Raw genomic sequence first — 18,027 nt, 5'->3', positions numbered from 1 at the left:
TGTTTAGTGTTGTTTATTTCAGGTGTGTCTTTGCTCGAGGGGCTACACTTGGGATGCAAACACAGAAACAGAATCTCATTCCAAAAAATTAGATAGTTATAGTTGTGCAGAAAGTGAGCTATGTACAGTGTATGTACTGGGCTACACCTCTTAATCTTTGAACCCAGTCTTTTCCAGTCATATTATCGTAAATATGAAGCTTAGCCGGGCGGTCTGCCTTTACAAACATCTGTAAAAGAATGAGTTTTTCTAAAGAACTCATGGAATTCAAGAGTGCTACTGTAATAGGATGTCACTGTCGCAACAAGTCACATCATGAGTTTCTATTCCCTCCTAGATGTAAGTGGTATAATCGTGCAATGGAAACCAGGAGGTGGCAGAACATGTAAAGTTACAGAGCAGCGTAAAAGCATTGCCAGTGCTCTGCTGACTCAGTAACTCGAGAGTTTCAAACCTCGGGCGTTTCTGTGGCTAAGCAGCTCCTGTAAATGTGTAGTTGTTCCGGTACTTGTGTCCATAAATTGTGTGTTGTGCCAGACATACACCTGAGTAAAATCCAGACTCCCAGTTTGTGCCTTTCATAGGTTTTCATTACTTTCACAGAGCTCAGCAAACATTTCCGGATTTTGTTCTTCTTGATCATAACTGAAGGCTTATTTTATTTTACCAAGGCCAGCTGTTAATTCTTCAACAGATTATATTTATGTGACAGAATAAATCTTATTACTTAGCATTTAAGTACAATTTTGCTTTTAATACCAAAAACTAGAAAGTCATTTCCAAATAATTACTTTTTTGAAATAGGAAATAAACTTTAAAAACTTGGCATTTTTTCATGTAGTGGAAAGGTTTTTTCTTTTTGCCTGTATGAGCAGCAGATTCTATAGTGAGAAGAGAGAGACCATCTTGAATTCTCAGCCCACACGATCTCTGCTATGCATAAGTTCAGCATTAACAGCTTGCATGCTTGTGACACAATTACATTGTTGTAGTTCCTACACAAGACCACATTTGGTATAATGAGGCACAGTAACTGACCTTTTGCTATCAAAATGTATTTAGCTTGTGTTTATAAAATGTCAGCATGCTGAGTTGCAATGCACTGTATGCTAGCATGCTGACTGTAGCACTTAGCACATGACACCTGTCCAGTCCTGTGACTGCAACAATGAGGGCAAACAGGCAACAAATGCTGGCCCACACTGGCCAATCCACAGAACTGCAGAACAGGCCTGTTTGTTTCCAGCAGGGTTTTTTTTTTCTATTTTGCAAATTCACACTGGCATGTTTCAGATCACAGAAGAAGTTGCAATATTAGACAAAGATAACCAGCTACCTTGAGTTAATACAAAATGCAGTTTTATTTACTTCATTTATTAAGGGAAAAGACCTATCCAAGCCTACCTGCCCTGTGTGAAAAAGGAATGTGCACCATTTGTTAAATAATGAATTAATTGTGATTAACCACATTTTTTTGCAAATCTCACTTCAGTTTCACTAACCACGCCCAGGCTTCATTACCACTAAACTAGATGAATCATGAAATCGGTTAAGTAGAACCAGTCTGACAAAGTGAAGTAGACTAAAATACCTCAAAAGCAACACATCATGTAACAATTTGAAGAAACAGCTAAGAAAACAAGTCACTGAAATCTATCATTGTTGAAAGGGTCACAAAACCATTTCTAAGGCTTTGGGACTCCAGTGTACTACAGTGAGAGACATTATTTACAGATAGAGAAAACTTGGAGCAGTGGTGAACCTTCCCAGGAGTGGCCAGCTTACCAAAATTACTCCAAGAGCACATCAGTGACTCATCTAGGAGTTCACTAAAGAACCCAGAACAATATCTAAAGAACTGCAGGCCTCCCTTGCCTAAATTAGAGCCAGTGTTCATGATTCATGATAAGAAGGAGACAAAAATGTGATCCAGGAGAGAGTTCAAAGGAGAAAACCACTGATGACACAAATGAGTCTCTCACATTTATTTAAAAAAAAACAAACAAAAAAAAACATCTTAATGATCCCCAAGAATTTGGTGAAAAATATTCTGTAATTTCAGATGTAATCCCATTACATCTGATTTAAAACTAACACAATTTTTCATAAAAAAGAACATCATACCAACAGTCAAACATAGTGGTTGTAGAGTGATGGTCTGCGGCTGATTTGCTGCTTCAGACCTGGATGACTTCCTGTAATTGACAGAAACATGAGTTCTGCGTTCTACCAGAAAATCCTGATGAAGCAAGTCCAGCTATCAGTTCATGCACATGTGCTTTATGATCCAAAACACACCAGTCGACTTCTAAACAGCTCAAAAAAACAAAATCAAGGTTTTGAAGTGACCTTATATGTAACATGTTTGTCCTCTAAATTAAAACGAGGCATGGCTAAAATCAAACAATACCACAAAGAATAGTGAGCCTTAATTCCTCCACAGCGATGTGAAAGACTAATTACTAGTTATCACAAACACTGAATTGCAGTTCTTGCTGCCAAGGGTGGCAAAACCAGTTATTAGGCTTACTTTTTCACACAGGGCCAGGTAGGTTTGGATATGCTTTTTTGTTCTTTAATAAATGGAAAGGTTATTTAAAGACTGCATTTTGTATTTACTAGAGTTATCTTTGTCTAATGTATCTGTCACAAAAAAATCAGGAAGGGGACTTTATTACTTTTTCATGATGCTGTATATATTGTTGGGATTCCTGCATTTACATCACCACCAAGAAAAAACAGGTTTAAAAACCCTGTCCTTCACAAACTCAAGGGTAATAAATTCTTTCTTGTCAAAACAAAGCTGAGTACTAATCAGCAAACTTTAGCTGAATACCAAACTAGACGGTTATTTATGTGTCATTCTGGGATAGCGGTGCCGAAGCAGACATAAAATCTAGTTAAAGTTATTTTAATGTCAGGTGAAACATTTTCAGTTTCAAATGACCTACCACTGAAAACCTGGGTTGCAAAGATTGGTGGGGTTAGGCCAATGCACGTTTTTGGTAGGATCAGGAGAAGTTTGCATGGAGGTCAACAGTCTGTGGAACAAACTGAGTGGCCAGTAATCCGTGGATTTCAACAGCTTGTCTGCACATCTGCCAAACGTTAAAATAACTGTATGGAAGAGAGAGAAAGCCTTGTTTCATCCTTCAAGTGAGACTTTAGAAAAATAGCTTCTCGCTTTTAAACTGAGAATAAGCCCTGATCATTACAGTATCACATAAATTTTAGTGTATAATGGCGAAATACCGCTGGTGATTTTACTAGTGTTACGTTCCTGTATGCTTAGATTCTTTTGAGTGGCTCTTTGATACAAATGAAGCAGATCAAGTTGTACCAAAAACAACTTTTTATTATTGTGCTGAGTATCAGTGCATGTTTCCCACAGGTGAGTTGCGGTTAACACTGTGTGACCGATGTGCACACATTGTGACCCTAATTATTTTCTGTAGTCACAATTTAACCACAATTTCCTGACTCCTATGCAGGTTATCTGCTGAAAGCTGCCAGAGAGAGCCGCAGTGTTTTCACTAACTTATTTTGAAAGCGCAGCAGACCAGTTGCCTAACTTTATCACTCATACAATCATTCACTCAAACAAGGACAAGCAGCTGTGTTTACATGGCCGGCCCTGCAGTGGTCCAACCAGAAAGAAAGAAAGAATGGCTCTGGCAAAGGAATGGAGCCACGAGATCCATTCATTCAAAGAGGTATAATTGCCGCCATTAAATGTTACTGTCACTTTCACATTGCAGCTTAAGTTAATATTCTGTCTTGTTCCAAGTCTGAGTTAATGATTCTTTCAGTGATCGCTAGCGTGTTTGAAATTTAAAGCATGAGGCATGAGCGGACTGTGTGGCAGGCAGTGTAGTCATGACCTGCTGTTTAGCAAGCGTCTGAACATTCGCAGCTTCTGTTCCATCCCGTCAGCCATGAACGAAAGACAAATGATTGGTCGTGAATGCTGTAACAACAGTTTTCTCTCATCCATTTCCTCCTGACACATTGCATGAGGTGAGAAACTACAACAAAGCCAAAACATTGACATACTGTTATCCCTGATTTCACAAAAGGATGTTTTGCAAGCACAGGTTTGGCCCAAACTTAGTCAGTGGGTTAGGACATCTTTATTGTAGCACGCAATCATAAAGATTGCCTGTGTTAGAGGTAAAACAGTGGGCGGCTGTTGGTATTTTACAGGTAGAGAGAACTGAGTAGCAGCTGTGATACTTCAATGTCTCGTTCTTCACGACACAAAAAGCCCTCTCTTCACAGGCAGCGGGGAATTCCTCCTCACAATGACTCTTACTGTTGAACATCACAAAGTGTGTGTATCTACAGGGAACAGATCCAGTTAATGTGGATTTCATGGGTGTTTTGGGCCCTTAAGCTCTCAAGCTATACAGGCCAAATCTTTCTGATTCTCTTTTAATTCTAGTTAATAAGCACATAGAGCGAGGTTTAAGGTAAAGTGGCTTCTTACTTCCCTGTCATTCCAGGTAGGAAAAAAGACACAAGGAAATAAATCAAATTCCTACAGTGTAGTAGACAGGTAAAGAGGCAGGACCGTTAGCTGTTAGCTGATGTTTTTAAAAGTTATGAACCTTTTTGTGTAAAACAGTCAAACAGGAACTAGAAAGAGACATATTTCTCCCACATTATGTTCTCTCCATTGGCCCCCTGTTTAATCCAGAATGTAATTTAAAATACTTGTTCTCATAGAGGACCCAACAAAACTGTCCCAACACAGTCCTGGCTTACTTGTGGTTCCCAGAGTTGAAGAATGGTAGGCAGAGCCTTTAGCTATCAGGCGCCTTTCCTGTGGAAACACCATCTAATATTAAGATGAAACTTGAAGCTTTCCTTTTTAATAAACCTAATAGATAGGGCTGGATCAAGTGACTCTATTGCTGTAGACTTTTTGTGCTCTTTTGCATAGTGTGCGTTTCTCTATTCTGCTTTTTTCCTCTTCTCTCTCCTCCACACCCTCAATCATTGACAGCAGACAGCTGCCCCTCACTGTCTGGTCTATTGTCTGGTCTCTCCTGTTATAAGAGAGTTCTTCCTTCCCATTGTCACCAAATGCTTGTTCATAAGTCAAGCAATTAATGTTGGGGTTTCTCTCTAATATTATAGGGACTTTACTTTGCAATGTAAAGCAGCTTGAGGTGACTTGCTGTAAAGTGATGCTATATAAATTTACCTGAATAAACTGAGGGAACCTCCACACTCAGTGAAATTCAAAGGTTTTAGCACGCATGGTGTTTGGATCATTCATACTGAACTGGAACCAACACGATGCTGTGATTCCAATTTAAAAGATGTATTCTTCTCTATGAAATCTGACCTGCATCTTTTATACTGTATATACCGGTGTTCCAGCACAGCAAAACACAGCGACACCAGCTCCGTGCATGTATCTAGGTTGCCGACAGTTCTTTCAGCCCATTGGTTGAACCGGGACAATGTGTAGCTCCTCAAATGAAGTTTACTTACACTTCCTCACAAAAGAATAGCTTCCAACTTGCTTTATTGTCATAGGAACCTCGTGGTCCCTGGGGGTAACATGAGGCTGGATCCTGAAGTGTTCTTGGCACAGGTTCGGGACAAGTCTAGCCAAGCTGTTAAATTATTGCTTGTACAAATGTTTCCCTTGTTTCCAGCTGTTTGAATGGATCTTACAGTCCAACAATAGAAGGCTGGCATATACACACCCAATACCCTTTGAACAGGCACATTGTCAATTTTTAACTACATACATGAAATGTGTTTGACCAGAGATGAATAGGTATCTGATAAAACTGAAACGACAAACTTTGCCAATACTCACACGAGTACACACGACTAGGGCCATTTGTTCTGTAAAGGAGAGGAAGTGATTTGGCACTGTTTGATGGCCTTGACACTAAGAGACATAAATCTTAACTGGAGGAATAGAAATGTGTCCACTATATGCTGACTATGTGGACAAAGTATCCTGAGACGCCCACTGGAGACTGATTTTGAGAAGCGGTGGTCATGGGGAGAGCTGGCAGCTTTGGAGAGGATTCTTGCTTTTTGATCAGCAGCTCCAGCACGCCTAAGGGACGGGCGGAGGGACCTGAAAAACCAGTTGCCTGACATTATTACTTTCAGCGAGAAGCAACGTGGAGCCTCCTCCTCCTCCTCCACACTCTCCTCCCCTTCTTCACATAAACACTGTGATTCACAGAGAAACCACACACACACTCTCTCACACACACACTAACAGATATCCGTGATTGTTTCTGAACTCTCGCGCTCTCTCAGTACATCTGACCTGTATGCTTGTACCTGTGCCGCCACCACTTTAGCTACATTTGGGATTTATTCTCCCCTCCTGGAGTTGCTCACGCGGCTCTTCGACTCCCTGGTGTCTCCCTCCCCAGGCCTGCTTGGATTCTGGACTATGCCCCCCTCAGTCAGCTGAGGGAGGGGGCTCTCGCACTGCTCAGGCTCCCATCCGGAGAAGGCTTGGGCTGAAATCAAAGAGGAGACGATCGGGTAGGTCACACTAACCGCTGCGGTTTTCTTAGCAGATTAATTTTTTTGTTTTGATGTAAACTCAAAGAGTAAGAACTCCCTTTCCCGTTGAGTGTTTCCTGTTATGGAGCAGGGGTTCTCTCAGACATAACGAGAACACAGGTGATTCTCAGGTGAGGGGACAAAACAATAGCTCACATACCAAAGAACTCTCATGTATAGAAATCTGCTTTTAGTGCTAAAGAAGTGGACAAGTTTGAATTGGAATTTAAAAAAAGAGTCATTTTGACCTCTCATTAGTATCAGGCTGCATATTATCTATTGATAAGTGACTGTTTGATGGAGCAGCTGCCCTTATCTTCCCATCAGCTGGCACTATAATTGCAGGTAAATGCGATCGCACGTTGTGTAGTCCTGCTGTACCGATTCAGATGATGACGGTATATTGATTTAAGATTTGTCACTGTGTTGTGGAACTCTCATTTTTAGTTTCTTGACAAGGAGACTTCTAAGAACAGAAAGATTACCTGTTCCTCAGGTGCATTTTACTCATCTTTACACATTAAGCTTCTTGTAAGTGTTTAATGCCTGTGTAAATCTACCCAGCTAAAGTAGATATTCAAGTTTTAATCACTTTGAAACGTCGCTCGAAATGTTGCCTGTAAGTTATACAATGTGATGTGGTTTGATTTTATTTTGCCTTCTGTGATTTTCTTTGTTTAATTAGAAGATTGTGATCCTATGATTGAAGTATAAAAGAGGTTAAAATGAAATTAAAATGACATATTCACAAATTAACTCTGTGGCTCAGTAGGCTAAATTCTATTGTATGGACTTTCTTGTGTTGTCACATTTAACTTTGATGAGCATTGTCTTATAATGTGCTTCGTTAATACAGCATTAGAAAGTCGCACCGTACGTACCAGCAAAGCAACACTATGACAGAAAATGAACTTATAAAGAAATCTATTAAAGACCAATTAGAAACGATGGGATTTTCATCATGGCAATGATGGATTAATTCTATGTCGTGTATCCAGTTAGAAGGAAAAGTGTGTTATACAACGCTAAACTCTATTCTGAGCAGCATTATGTTAGTCATTTAGGAAAAATATTCATCCTATTATTAGATCGTAATATTTCTGGGGAATCCTGAATGAGTAATCAGCACTTCATCTCAGACAGTTTGTGTAGGTTTGTCTCCTGATAATAATTCTGACTGACAGATTTTAATTAGAAAATGTGTTCCTAATTAGTGTAAATACTCCCAGAGAATGTGTGAATGATGCTTTAACACTCCTTCAAGTGACTGGTAATTTTTTAAGGCTTTCACATTTGTAAACAAACAAAAACAAAAAAAGAGAGACACTGATTTCAGCATTCAGTCTGTGCAACTTACAATCCATATTTGGGTATTTTATTGGGCTTAAATGCTTTTTTTTTGAAGTTCACACTTGAGAAATGGCTTGTTAATCCCCTCACACACTTCATTTGTCATGCTTTTCGTGGCTGTGTAGAATAAACTTCACGCTAAGAAGCTGTTGTGCAAACTTATCGTAGACTCATTGCTGAAGTGATTTATGGCCTCCATCTGAAACCAGTTTAGTGTGATTCTCACTATAAATACCAGATTATCTGCGCTTGTTTGGATTTTGACTTTTGAATTTATCCACACATGGATCTACATTTTTACAGTCTTCGGGGTCTGTCCAATGACTTAACAAGTGTCCTGCAGTTATCTCCGTCATTCACAACGTTACTTTCATGGTACGATCACTTCAGCTTTACATGAATAACAGCAACTGTTCTCTGTTGCAAATCTCCCTGCTCAAACTGGGCTCAATAAAAGTCACAGTAAAATCCCTATTTGGTGTGACATCTGAATAACCAAAGATATGAGAGGTTTACATCAGAGATGATCCAGGTGAGCTCTCTGCAGTGACTTTAGGCCACATGCCCGCTTGCTTCAAAGTGACTGCTCAAATATTGGCTCCGACAGCCGTTTGAAGATTGTACTTTGAATGTACTTGTGAACATGGGTCGTGCGGGAGACTGTGTTGTTTTTAACGTCTGGATGAGCATCTGCAGAGGTGGAACGAGTCAACAGCTTTGTCTGTTCATTCCCTCATAAAAAAATAATATAAAAAAAAGGAAACTAAATTGTTCCCGTTCTGCAACGAGTCCACTTTCTGGACAGACCAATAACCGGCTTGTTTACTCAGGGTGGAAGAAAGGATATTGAATTTGTAGTGTTAGTGAATAGCTGCAGTTTGTGGAACAGCAAACAAACTCTTATTACAGAACGGAGAAGATTGACAGACGAGGACACAGATGCTGACGTCAGAATCAGTGGTCTGTTGAGATTTAGTTTCAGATTCCTTTACTTTTAAGAAACCAGAGTAAAAAAATCAGAGGGTCTCTTGCTACTTATGTCCTATGTCTTTTAAGTGATTATCCTGCTTGTGTATATTAACTGTAATATAGTTTCCCTGTGGGAAAAAAACAGACCTTCCATGCTCTGGGGATTGCAATAAACGAGTTAGCGTGGATAAGTTGGATCAGGCACTTTTCTAAAATGTGAATTAAGTATTTAGAACTCAATATAGTATATAGATTGGCAATATCACAGCTACTGCTGACAAATATGTTGTTCATTGTGTCCTGATGCAGGAACACGATGAAGGAAAACATACTTGGGCTACTTTAGAAACAGTGTTATCACATATTTTGCATCATAGCTGAGCAGGCAGAAATGTATTGCTGAAAAGTCAAAAAAACAATGGCTGCATCATTTTTACTTTTCAGTATTACATTATAAAATACCTTAGAATCCTGTACTGGCTGGACTCTTGCTGAAAACTGACACTTATAAAAACATATAAAGTATATTGACAATGTCGTAACAGATCATAAACTTTATGTGCTCGGTTGGCTCTTGGGTTTAAATCTGTGAAGTTGAAGCTGAAATGTTTTTTTTCCTCCATCCTGCAGAATCCTGGCCGAGCCACCGGCCTTTACTGCCACTCGTGTTTGAATTAGCTTGACTGATTTCCCCTCTGTTATCTTGACAATAAAGGATGTATGTTTATGGCTTATGGCATTTCCAATATGTGGCTAAGTTGATCAGCTGATTACACTGTTTGGTTTGTACACCAGGAATGTAGTAGCCAGTGACCAAGCTATGACAGGACCGGTGTCACTTTAAAATGTTTACTGTAAATAAAAAACGATCCAGGTTCAAGCCAAAAATACATCTGCTGGCACCTGTTATATGTTATTTAACTAACCCTGGAGAGAGCATATTCTCTAAGATTTACAATCAAAATCAAGCCAGAAAAGAGATATTATACACATAAAAATACACTTGGACAATTAAATGAGGTCATTATCTTTTGTCACAAGCTTTCAATCATGGTAAATGGCTTAGGATAACATATCTTTGGCAATTTGTGCTACTCAGGGAAACGGCGCCATGATTCATTTGCCATCAAACTCGAGTTTTGTCTTCTGGGCAGTTCAGCCGAAGTCAAGGAGTGGGTGTAGGATGACGATGTCTGCACGTGAATTAGTCAAGGTGTGTTAACATTAGGCGTTTTTCCTGGGCTGAGGGCTCTCCCAACCTCTGCCACATAGCACCAATCCTAAACCTAAACTGCAGCTCCTGTGATGTATTACTTACGTCTGTCAACACACCTATTCCATGAAAGGCGTCACACCCACCAGCTACTGAATCACAAGCATGTGCAGTTATGTAAAGAGATGCCTCTGTACCATGAAGACGCCAAGTAAAAATTAAAATTACAGTACAGCTATTGGGGAGCTGTCCCAGGGTGTAACCTATGACAGCTGGTTTGGGCTCCAGTCTCAAAACAGCCTTTGACTGGATAAGAAGTTAAGAAAATGGACAGATTATGTTTTAACTGTACAAAAGATGACATTAAATCTCCATCCTGGGACAATAAATATGATCTATCTTTGCTTAATCTGATCACCTCTTTTTGATAAAAGCTGGTAAACATCGTGCTGCGCTGGTAAAGCCATTTTTTGGACAGTGTTGATTGCCTCTGCAGTAGCACAACAAATACCTGTAGCTCTACGTTTGAACCTTAAAGAAAGAGCTTGTTCTTTCTCTCATGGTAACTTATTCTATAATCACCAAAGACTCAGCTATGATAAAGGCACTTTTAACAAATTTATTTAATTAGTACACCTAGCTTCTTCCCATTTAAGCCAGTTAACCATATTAATTTTTTATTCTTTTTTCCAGTAAATGAATCCAGACTCGTTATATCGTCATGTTCTGTTAATTTGCTGTAAACAACTAATGACAAAGAACTAATGAAGATATAATAAAGGATTAGAAGCTAAAAATACAGCACAAGTACTTTAAAGAAAAGCACTGTAATTGTGTTATTTGCCACCATCTGGAAAATGTACACTATTCTTTTTACATAGTGGGCCAATAAATGAACAGTAATAATACTTCAAAGGAAGATATAGTTTAAAACTAGCCGTTGAAAATACAGTACAGTAAAGAAACATACTATAGCTATCAATAAGGTACTTTTTAAACACACACATATGTCATTTGAACTTTTTGCCTATAGGAACAAAAATGACTCAACTGGTTACATAACCACGTCATCCCCATAGTGTATTCCCTACTGTTTCCAAAGCAATGGTGTAACTGACCTTACACATCAGACGATTAGTTAGCCACTTATCAGAAGCTGTCAACACAGCAAACAGCTAATATGATGTATGCCATTATTAATCTCTTTGCCTAATAGTATGTCAACACCTGGAGAGTCATTTATGCAATATTTGCCCGGTGGATAAGACGTAAAGTACACACACATGTATCGAGTACCAGTTTCGTTACTCTATTCTCAGAGTGTGACTACAGTTCTGATTTTACTGCAGTGAAAACAATAAAATCACAGTTTAAGCCCTGACCAATTTTTGGTATTTGTGACTTTAAGTGTCTGTGCATTCGTGTCCTTGAGGTTTCGCATACAGTATATGGTCTGTAAAAAGACCTTGTGCAATGCTTCCAGGATATGCACAATGGCTTGTAGGTGAAATGTAAACTCGAGCATGCCACTGATGTTTAAGACTGAGCACAAAAGACTTATCCATACACTTCATGGGGGAAACAATAATCTAAAATCTCATAATCTCTGTAAAGTAGGTAAAAGAATGAATCAGAAATGACATGTCCAGTGCATACGCAGTGCTGGGGTGATATTTTCCGTACTTTACTGTGGCTATAATTGATATGATATGTGTCAGGATGTGTGCGTGGGATGATCTTCCGTGTGCCAAGATTTTCAGCTTTTTATAGCTGATGCAAATTTTTATCCGCTTGTGCCACCTGCTCTGATTGTGCCGCTGTGCCTGCAAACACGTAATCTAAATAATTCTGTGATTTCAACCTGGTAATTTTAAGATTAGTTAAATGAGTGGTGGAAGTGATTAGGTCAAAAAATGTCAACTCATTATAAGATACAAAACCACACACACACACACACACACACACACACACACACACACACACACACACACACACACACACACACACACACACACACACAAATAAATGCTATCGTAATGTCGGCACATTAAATCTTCCACTTAATCACCGCCTCATTGAGTCACGCTTGAATGACTCACTGAGCTCACTGTGTATCCTTTGGTTTACGTTGCACTGCGTGAAAAGAGGATGAGGAAGTCCTGTGATGACGCCAGCGTGCTACAAGTGGAAACAAAAGTAGAAGTGACATTTAGAGGATGTCTTTATGTAAATCTATAAGGACATTCATTTTATGGAAGTTAAAAAGTTTGTTCGTGTCAACTTTGCTTTGGTTGCGAGATGGTGTCGCTGTCCTTATCAGCGTCAGGGGAGAGATCAGTGACAGGGACAGCCCTGACCTACAGCTGTGATCTGATTGTTTCCTGGAGTATCTGGGATCCTCCCACTTGACAGAGGATCTCTTCGTGACATGCTTGCAAAACAGTAGATTAGATTGAGATCACAGTGTGCTGAGTACAATAACAAAATCACACAGGTGCCCTGATTGTCGACTTGCAGTAAAATAATATCTGAGGGTGACTCTAGGAGTCATGGGTGAGACAACGCTAATCTATACCTCTTCATTTCTAGAACCTCGTTTATAGGAATCTGTAATTTAAAAAAAGAAAAAAACTGAAATTTTAGAAATCTGTCAAAGACATTGTTTAAACCAGAAGCCAGAAATTAATCCATTTAGGTATAACATTTGACCACTAAAATTTCCCGTTCATTTGGCATCTTACCCCCCGATAATGTCCTTTATATATATATATATATATATATATATATATATATATATATATATATATATATATATATATATATATATATATATATATATATATATATATATATATATATATATATATATATATATATATATATACATATGTATATAATTCATGGGTAAGAAAAATAATTACATTTTAGCATCAGAAACTTCATTTTGATAAAACAGCTTGGACATAGTGGGGGTTTAACCATTACATAAACATAAAACATAAAAAGTAATTTTGGTAATTACCAATACTGTTACCTTAGCCAATATTTGACATCGTGTGGTGGGCTAATAAGTTTGTTAAGCACTGTAACTTGAAGACTTTAGTAAGCATTATTATACTTATATGTTGTAAAAGAGAATGGGATATGTTTTTTCAGTTAAAATTTTATTCATGTTTATTTTGAATTTGACTACGGGAACTTTGAGATTTGAAAACGTTAGGAATGTGGCAGGATTACCACCATGTTTAACAGCTGAAGCTAGAAAAACAAATGCTGTGCTTTGAAAGTAAAATGTTTCCCCATTCTTGCTTTATCTAAAATGTTACCTGCTTATAAGTACAGAGCCTCCATTGTGGTAATTTTGATTTATTATATGCCAAGTGTTTATGTAAGCTGACAGGTCTAGATTGCAGACAGTTCATCTTAGCACCCGGGCTCTTTTACCACAGTGCCATGCTGCTTTATGTATGCGGAAAATGTCCTGCTGAAATAAGAAAAAAAGTGTCATCTGTCTGATTGGCAGGATATGTTGCTCTTAAAAGTAGATCTCATTTAGCATTACTGGTGTCTTCACAGATGTTGACTAATGTCACCTTATCACCATGAAAGCATCCGGCTTCCACAATAGTCCTTGTTCTCCTTAGTGCCAAGGATGTGGTTCCTCACACCACAACATAGTTTTCCACCTCACTTCAGTCCATTTTAACTGAGGTCTAAGTCATTAAAGATAACCCTAACCCAACATTTTGGAGAAGGGAAAGACTGATTTTTATGGAAATACTGAAAATGGATTTTGATGTGTATCAGTTGGGAAGATTATTTTCTTTGTTCCCTGATTGACGAGAGAAGGGAATGATGAAAAAAGAGTTGAATATATTAATAAAGGTAACGGGAATAATTGAAAAATTGAAGGGAAAGGTCAATGTCAGGGAATGGGATAATTAATCATTATCCCCTAATTAATATAACTGAGGATAGGAAAAGAAAAGGGAGAGAAGGAGGATAAAATTTAGTAAAAGGGAATTAATAGGAAGTAAGGGAAGATTAGATTTTTGGAAATGGAGGAAAAGACAAAAGAAGAGGAGGGAAATGAAGGAAATGAAGAAGGGGTAATGCTGAGGTTAGTCCAGTGGAAGGAGGAAGAAGAGATGAAAAGGTGGGATTTAGGGTTTAAGAAAAAAGAGAGGAAGGCAGGTTAAAGTCGGGAAAGGGAACATAAAAGGGAACTTTTTTTAAAGGACCGGAAAGAGGATAAAGGGAAAGGGGGGAGGGAAAGTTGATATGAATGAACAGGATCATTTAAAGAATATAGTTAGGAGGAAAGGAAGGAGAGGGGGGAGAGAGGTTTGGGATTTTGGTTGAAGTCATCTCTAACGATGACTCAGACCTCAGAGGATTAGCGCAGTGTCACCTGAGATACCACAATCCTGGCCATTCTCTGTTGGTTTTTGGCCTCGTTTCTCTGGATGTTCTGAATCTTTTAATGATATCATCTACTGAAGATGATGATTTACACTTTCACGTTGGTAAACATTCCTAAAATGTGAAATGGCGGACCACTGCCCACATTTGCTTCCCTTGTGTTTAAAAAAGTCAAAATGTTACAAAATGTGATAATGATTTGTAAGGAGGTGTTTATGCACAGGAGGTGCAGGGTATATGAAATAAATAAATGTTAAGTACCCCAAAACGAGAACTGTAGGACAGGAATACAGGAACGCAGTACTGGGTCATATTTGTGCTCTGTCTTTTCAGCTTTATTCTGACTGCCATCAATTGGCCTGATGAATATACATCCCTGAAACAACAAAGGCTCTAGCAGACATGACAAAGCCTGGCATTACCAGTCAATCAAAAGCATGAGAACCCAACAATCACATCCTGTCAGTCAGTTTAATACCATTTGTTTGTGTGAGAAATCTTGTCAGAGACAAGTTATGTGGCTGGCAACATATTTTCTGCTTTGACTGCTTCTGTAGACTGTGTCATGAAATACATCAAAGATTTTAAAAACGAAAAAAAAAAGTGTGTATGTTGCTCTCTTATTTTCCCCTTACCCCCAAATCTGGTTCTGCCAGAGGTTTCATCCTGTTATAAGGGAGTTTTTCTTTCCCAGTTTCGCCAGGTGCTTGCTCATAGCCTTTAATAGGGGACGGCTGTTGTGAATATATATAAATAAAACTGAACAGAAAAGCTTTATGATTGCTGGAATCTTGTGGTACCACAAATCTTGGTATTCACTCGTACTTTTTATTGTACTGTTCTGGTGAGGCTTGCCATTCTTGTGGTTGCCATAAAACATTCAGTCATTACCAACTTTCCCTCCACTGAGCGATCCATCTGCTATTTTTATCCCCCATCTGTTCCTCTACATTCCTCTTATTTTCTAAATGTGTTATAAATCTATTGCAGAAACGGTTTAAACCTTATAATATTTCTCTCGAATGAATGTAGTGCTGTTTTAGTCTGTGGCTGACGTGATACTTTTTGTTCTTGGCAGGTTATTCCTGAAGATGCAAGCTTCAACCGTCTCACCAGTGACTAACACTGCCGTAACTTCGAACACAACCGCTGTCACCAAGTCCAAAGAACAAATACTCATTCAAAGTAAGAACATCATCTGTGTGCGAGCTCCAAACTGCAGTGTCATCTTGAACCAGACATCAGTGAAACACATCCTTGTCAGCAAGGTTTTGTTTTTTTGTAGACACCATGATAGTGCTTTGAGTTAGATAAGAAATAATCAGAAATGCCAGTCCTCAGAAATGAAAACCCGCTGCGTCATGGAGTCTAATCTGCACATTTCTTATGGGCTTGGCAGACAAGTATTTGGTAGAAAATATTTAGCGGCGTCTGTTTACCTTTTAGTGATATGGTTGCTAGGCCACAAGTCATTATTTCTGGAGGACATACAAAATAAGTTGCACCATCACAAGAAGGCGGAATGTGTATAAGACCGCATAACTCATAAACAAACCTGTCAGAGAGTTCATTGCTCATCTTTCCGCTCTTCTGTGTCTCTCAGGTTCTGGGGCTATGATTGCTGTCATTGTCATTGGCATTATTATCATTCTCGCCATTTTACTCATCATCCTGAAGACGTACAACAGGTGAGACGACATTCCTCGGACACTAGGCGATTCCTGCATACCGACTGTTTCAAGCTGTAAAGCAACGTTGCTATTTGTATTCACTTTGTGGAAGACTAGAGAGCTGTCTTAGTTTTTCATCTTTCTTTTTTTCTCACGTTCCGTTTAAGAGATACCATAAAACCATCTTCTGTATCAGATTCTTATTTATTCTCTGCCAGTGGTTCCCTGATATTTTGACGTGGGACTTTTTCCCTATAAAGTGGCACAACCTGACGTACGGGTCACATCTGTATAGCTATATATCGGATTTGCAACCGGTAGCTACAACCACACAGGGGCATTCCCTTCTTAGATTGTTTAACTTCAATAAAGACATTCCAACACATGACAGGGACTTATGACCCTTTGACAATCGTGATAAAAAATGGGATGCCACTAATAGGATAACATGTATATCTGTGAGATCTGTTCCCAGTCTGCAAGTGCTGATTTAAAGTAATTTCTTATCTGATGTAAGTGCTAATATATGTAATGTAAATGAGATTTTTATTTTATTCATATAGCTACTACAGTAAAAAGACAAAAGACTGTCAAGTAAAAAACTGCTATTATTATGGAATTATTACAGGAATCACAAATTTTTAAAAAAAATCTATAAATTTGTCTTCACAATGTCTTTGTTTGTTTTTTGTTCAGGCGGACACGTGAATCCAGACTCCTGGGAACCAGTAGAAGCTCAAAACCTCGTCCGAAGATGTCCCAATCTACAGTTCAAGGCAACTTGCCGCTGACGCCCGTGGGAATCAGCTCTGTATCAGGGAGCATCACCAACTCAAACCCACCATCAGAGAGCAGCTTCCGGCTGCCCAGAGCAGAGCTCACCAGTGCGGAGGGGAATCAAGTTGAGCAGTTCAGCACCAACAGCGGGTCCACCGTGGTCACCATACATGAAAATCCATCAATAGAAAACACATAGCACCAAGACTGTGGTTTAGTCTCAAAACAGGCACTGACTGATGTGTTGTTACATATTGTGCTGACTGAATGCTGTGGAAACTCAATCTGTGACCTTGTCACTGTTATATCTCCACCAACTGGGCCACTGGTAGAGACTACAAGGACATCATGAGGTCTTTTGGGTGTACAATTCAAAGATGATCAAAGCAGCACTGGAAACAGACACAAGGGAAATGAAGGATCTGAAAACGGAAATTTCCTTTTGAAGAACTTTGGCTAAACTCAGTGTTCAGAGAATAGTCATTGCTGTTTGTGCTCTTTGCTGATGTTGCATTACTGCTAATGAAGTAATGAAGTAATGTGTAGTGTAGACAGCTATGGGCCTATGGCTGGATAATGCTGGTCCAGCGATGCAAATTTATGTTTTCAAGAAAACGTAGAATTCATCAAATTGAAGGCATGGAAAATTATAACTCTTTTTGTAGTTGTGTAATGGACACCCTTTATGACTGAGAAAATGCGTTAATGTTCCAGATTTATTTCGAGCTCTATTAACTTTACATCATTCTGTACTTGTGAGCAGTCGCACATTCACTCTGATTATTTTGTGTTTTTAAAAATCTCTAAAATATCATTACGTCCTTCTTTCTTTCTTTCTTTCTTTTCTTTTTTTACCACGCAGAATGAAGAGACCTATGTGAAACAGCCTGTCAGCCTTACTTCCTGATGTGAATCATTTTTAATTTGACATTAAAGTATTTTGCACTTTATTCTCTTTGGTCCATGTATTTGTATTGTTTGTAGATGTTCACTAAATGAAATGAAGTGAAAATAAAAACTAATATTTCTAGTAGTGGATTGTTTGTTTATTACAATGAAGTAATTAGCACAGAGAATAAT

General features: G+C 38.7%; 1 protein-coding gene across 1 annotated transcript; it reads left to right on the top strand.

The window, feature by feature from the left end:
• Positions 1-6,333: 6,333 nt before the first annotated feature.
• Positions 6,334-17,705, top strand: ncmap (non-compact myelin associated protein). The gene is made up of 4 exons (XM_063500178.1): positions 6,334-6,525; positions 15,579-15,685; positions 16,104-16,188; positions 16,867-17,705. Exons 2-4 carry the CDS (start codon positions 15,592-15,594, stop codon positions 17,144-17,146), a joined length of 459 nt encoding a protein of 152 aa, XP_063356248.1. The 5' UTR covers positions 6,334-6,525; positions 15,579-15,591; the 3' UTR covers positions 17,147-17,705.
• The last annotated feature ends 322 nt before the right edge of the window (positions 17,706-18,027 follow it).

Source organism: Pelmatolapia mariae, linkage group LG16_19 (assembly GCF_036321145.2).
Source record: "Pelmatolapia mariae isolate MD_Pm_ZW linkage group LG16_19, Pm_UMD_F_2, whole genome shotgun sequence".
In the NCBI taxonomy this organism is placed as follows: Eukaryota; Metazoa; Chordata; class Actinopteri; order Cichliformes; family Cichlidae; genus Pelmatolapia; species Pelmatolapia mariae.
The sequence above is the reverse complement of the archived record's forward strand: the minus strand, read 5'-3'. Positions and strand labels throughout refer to the sequence as shown.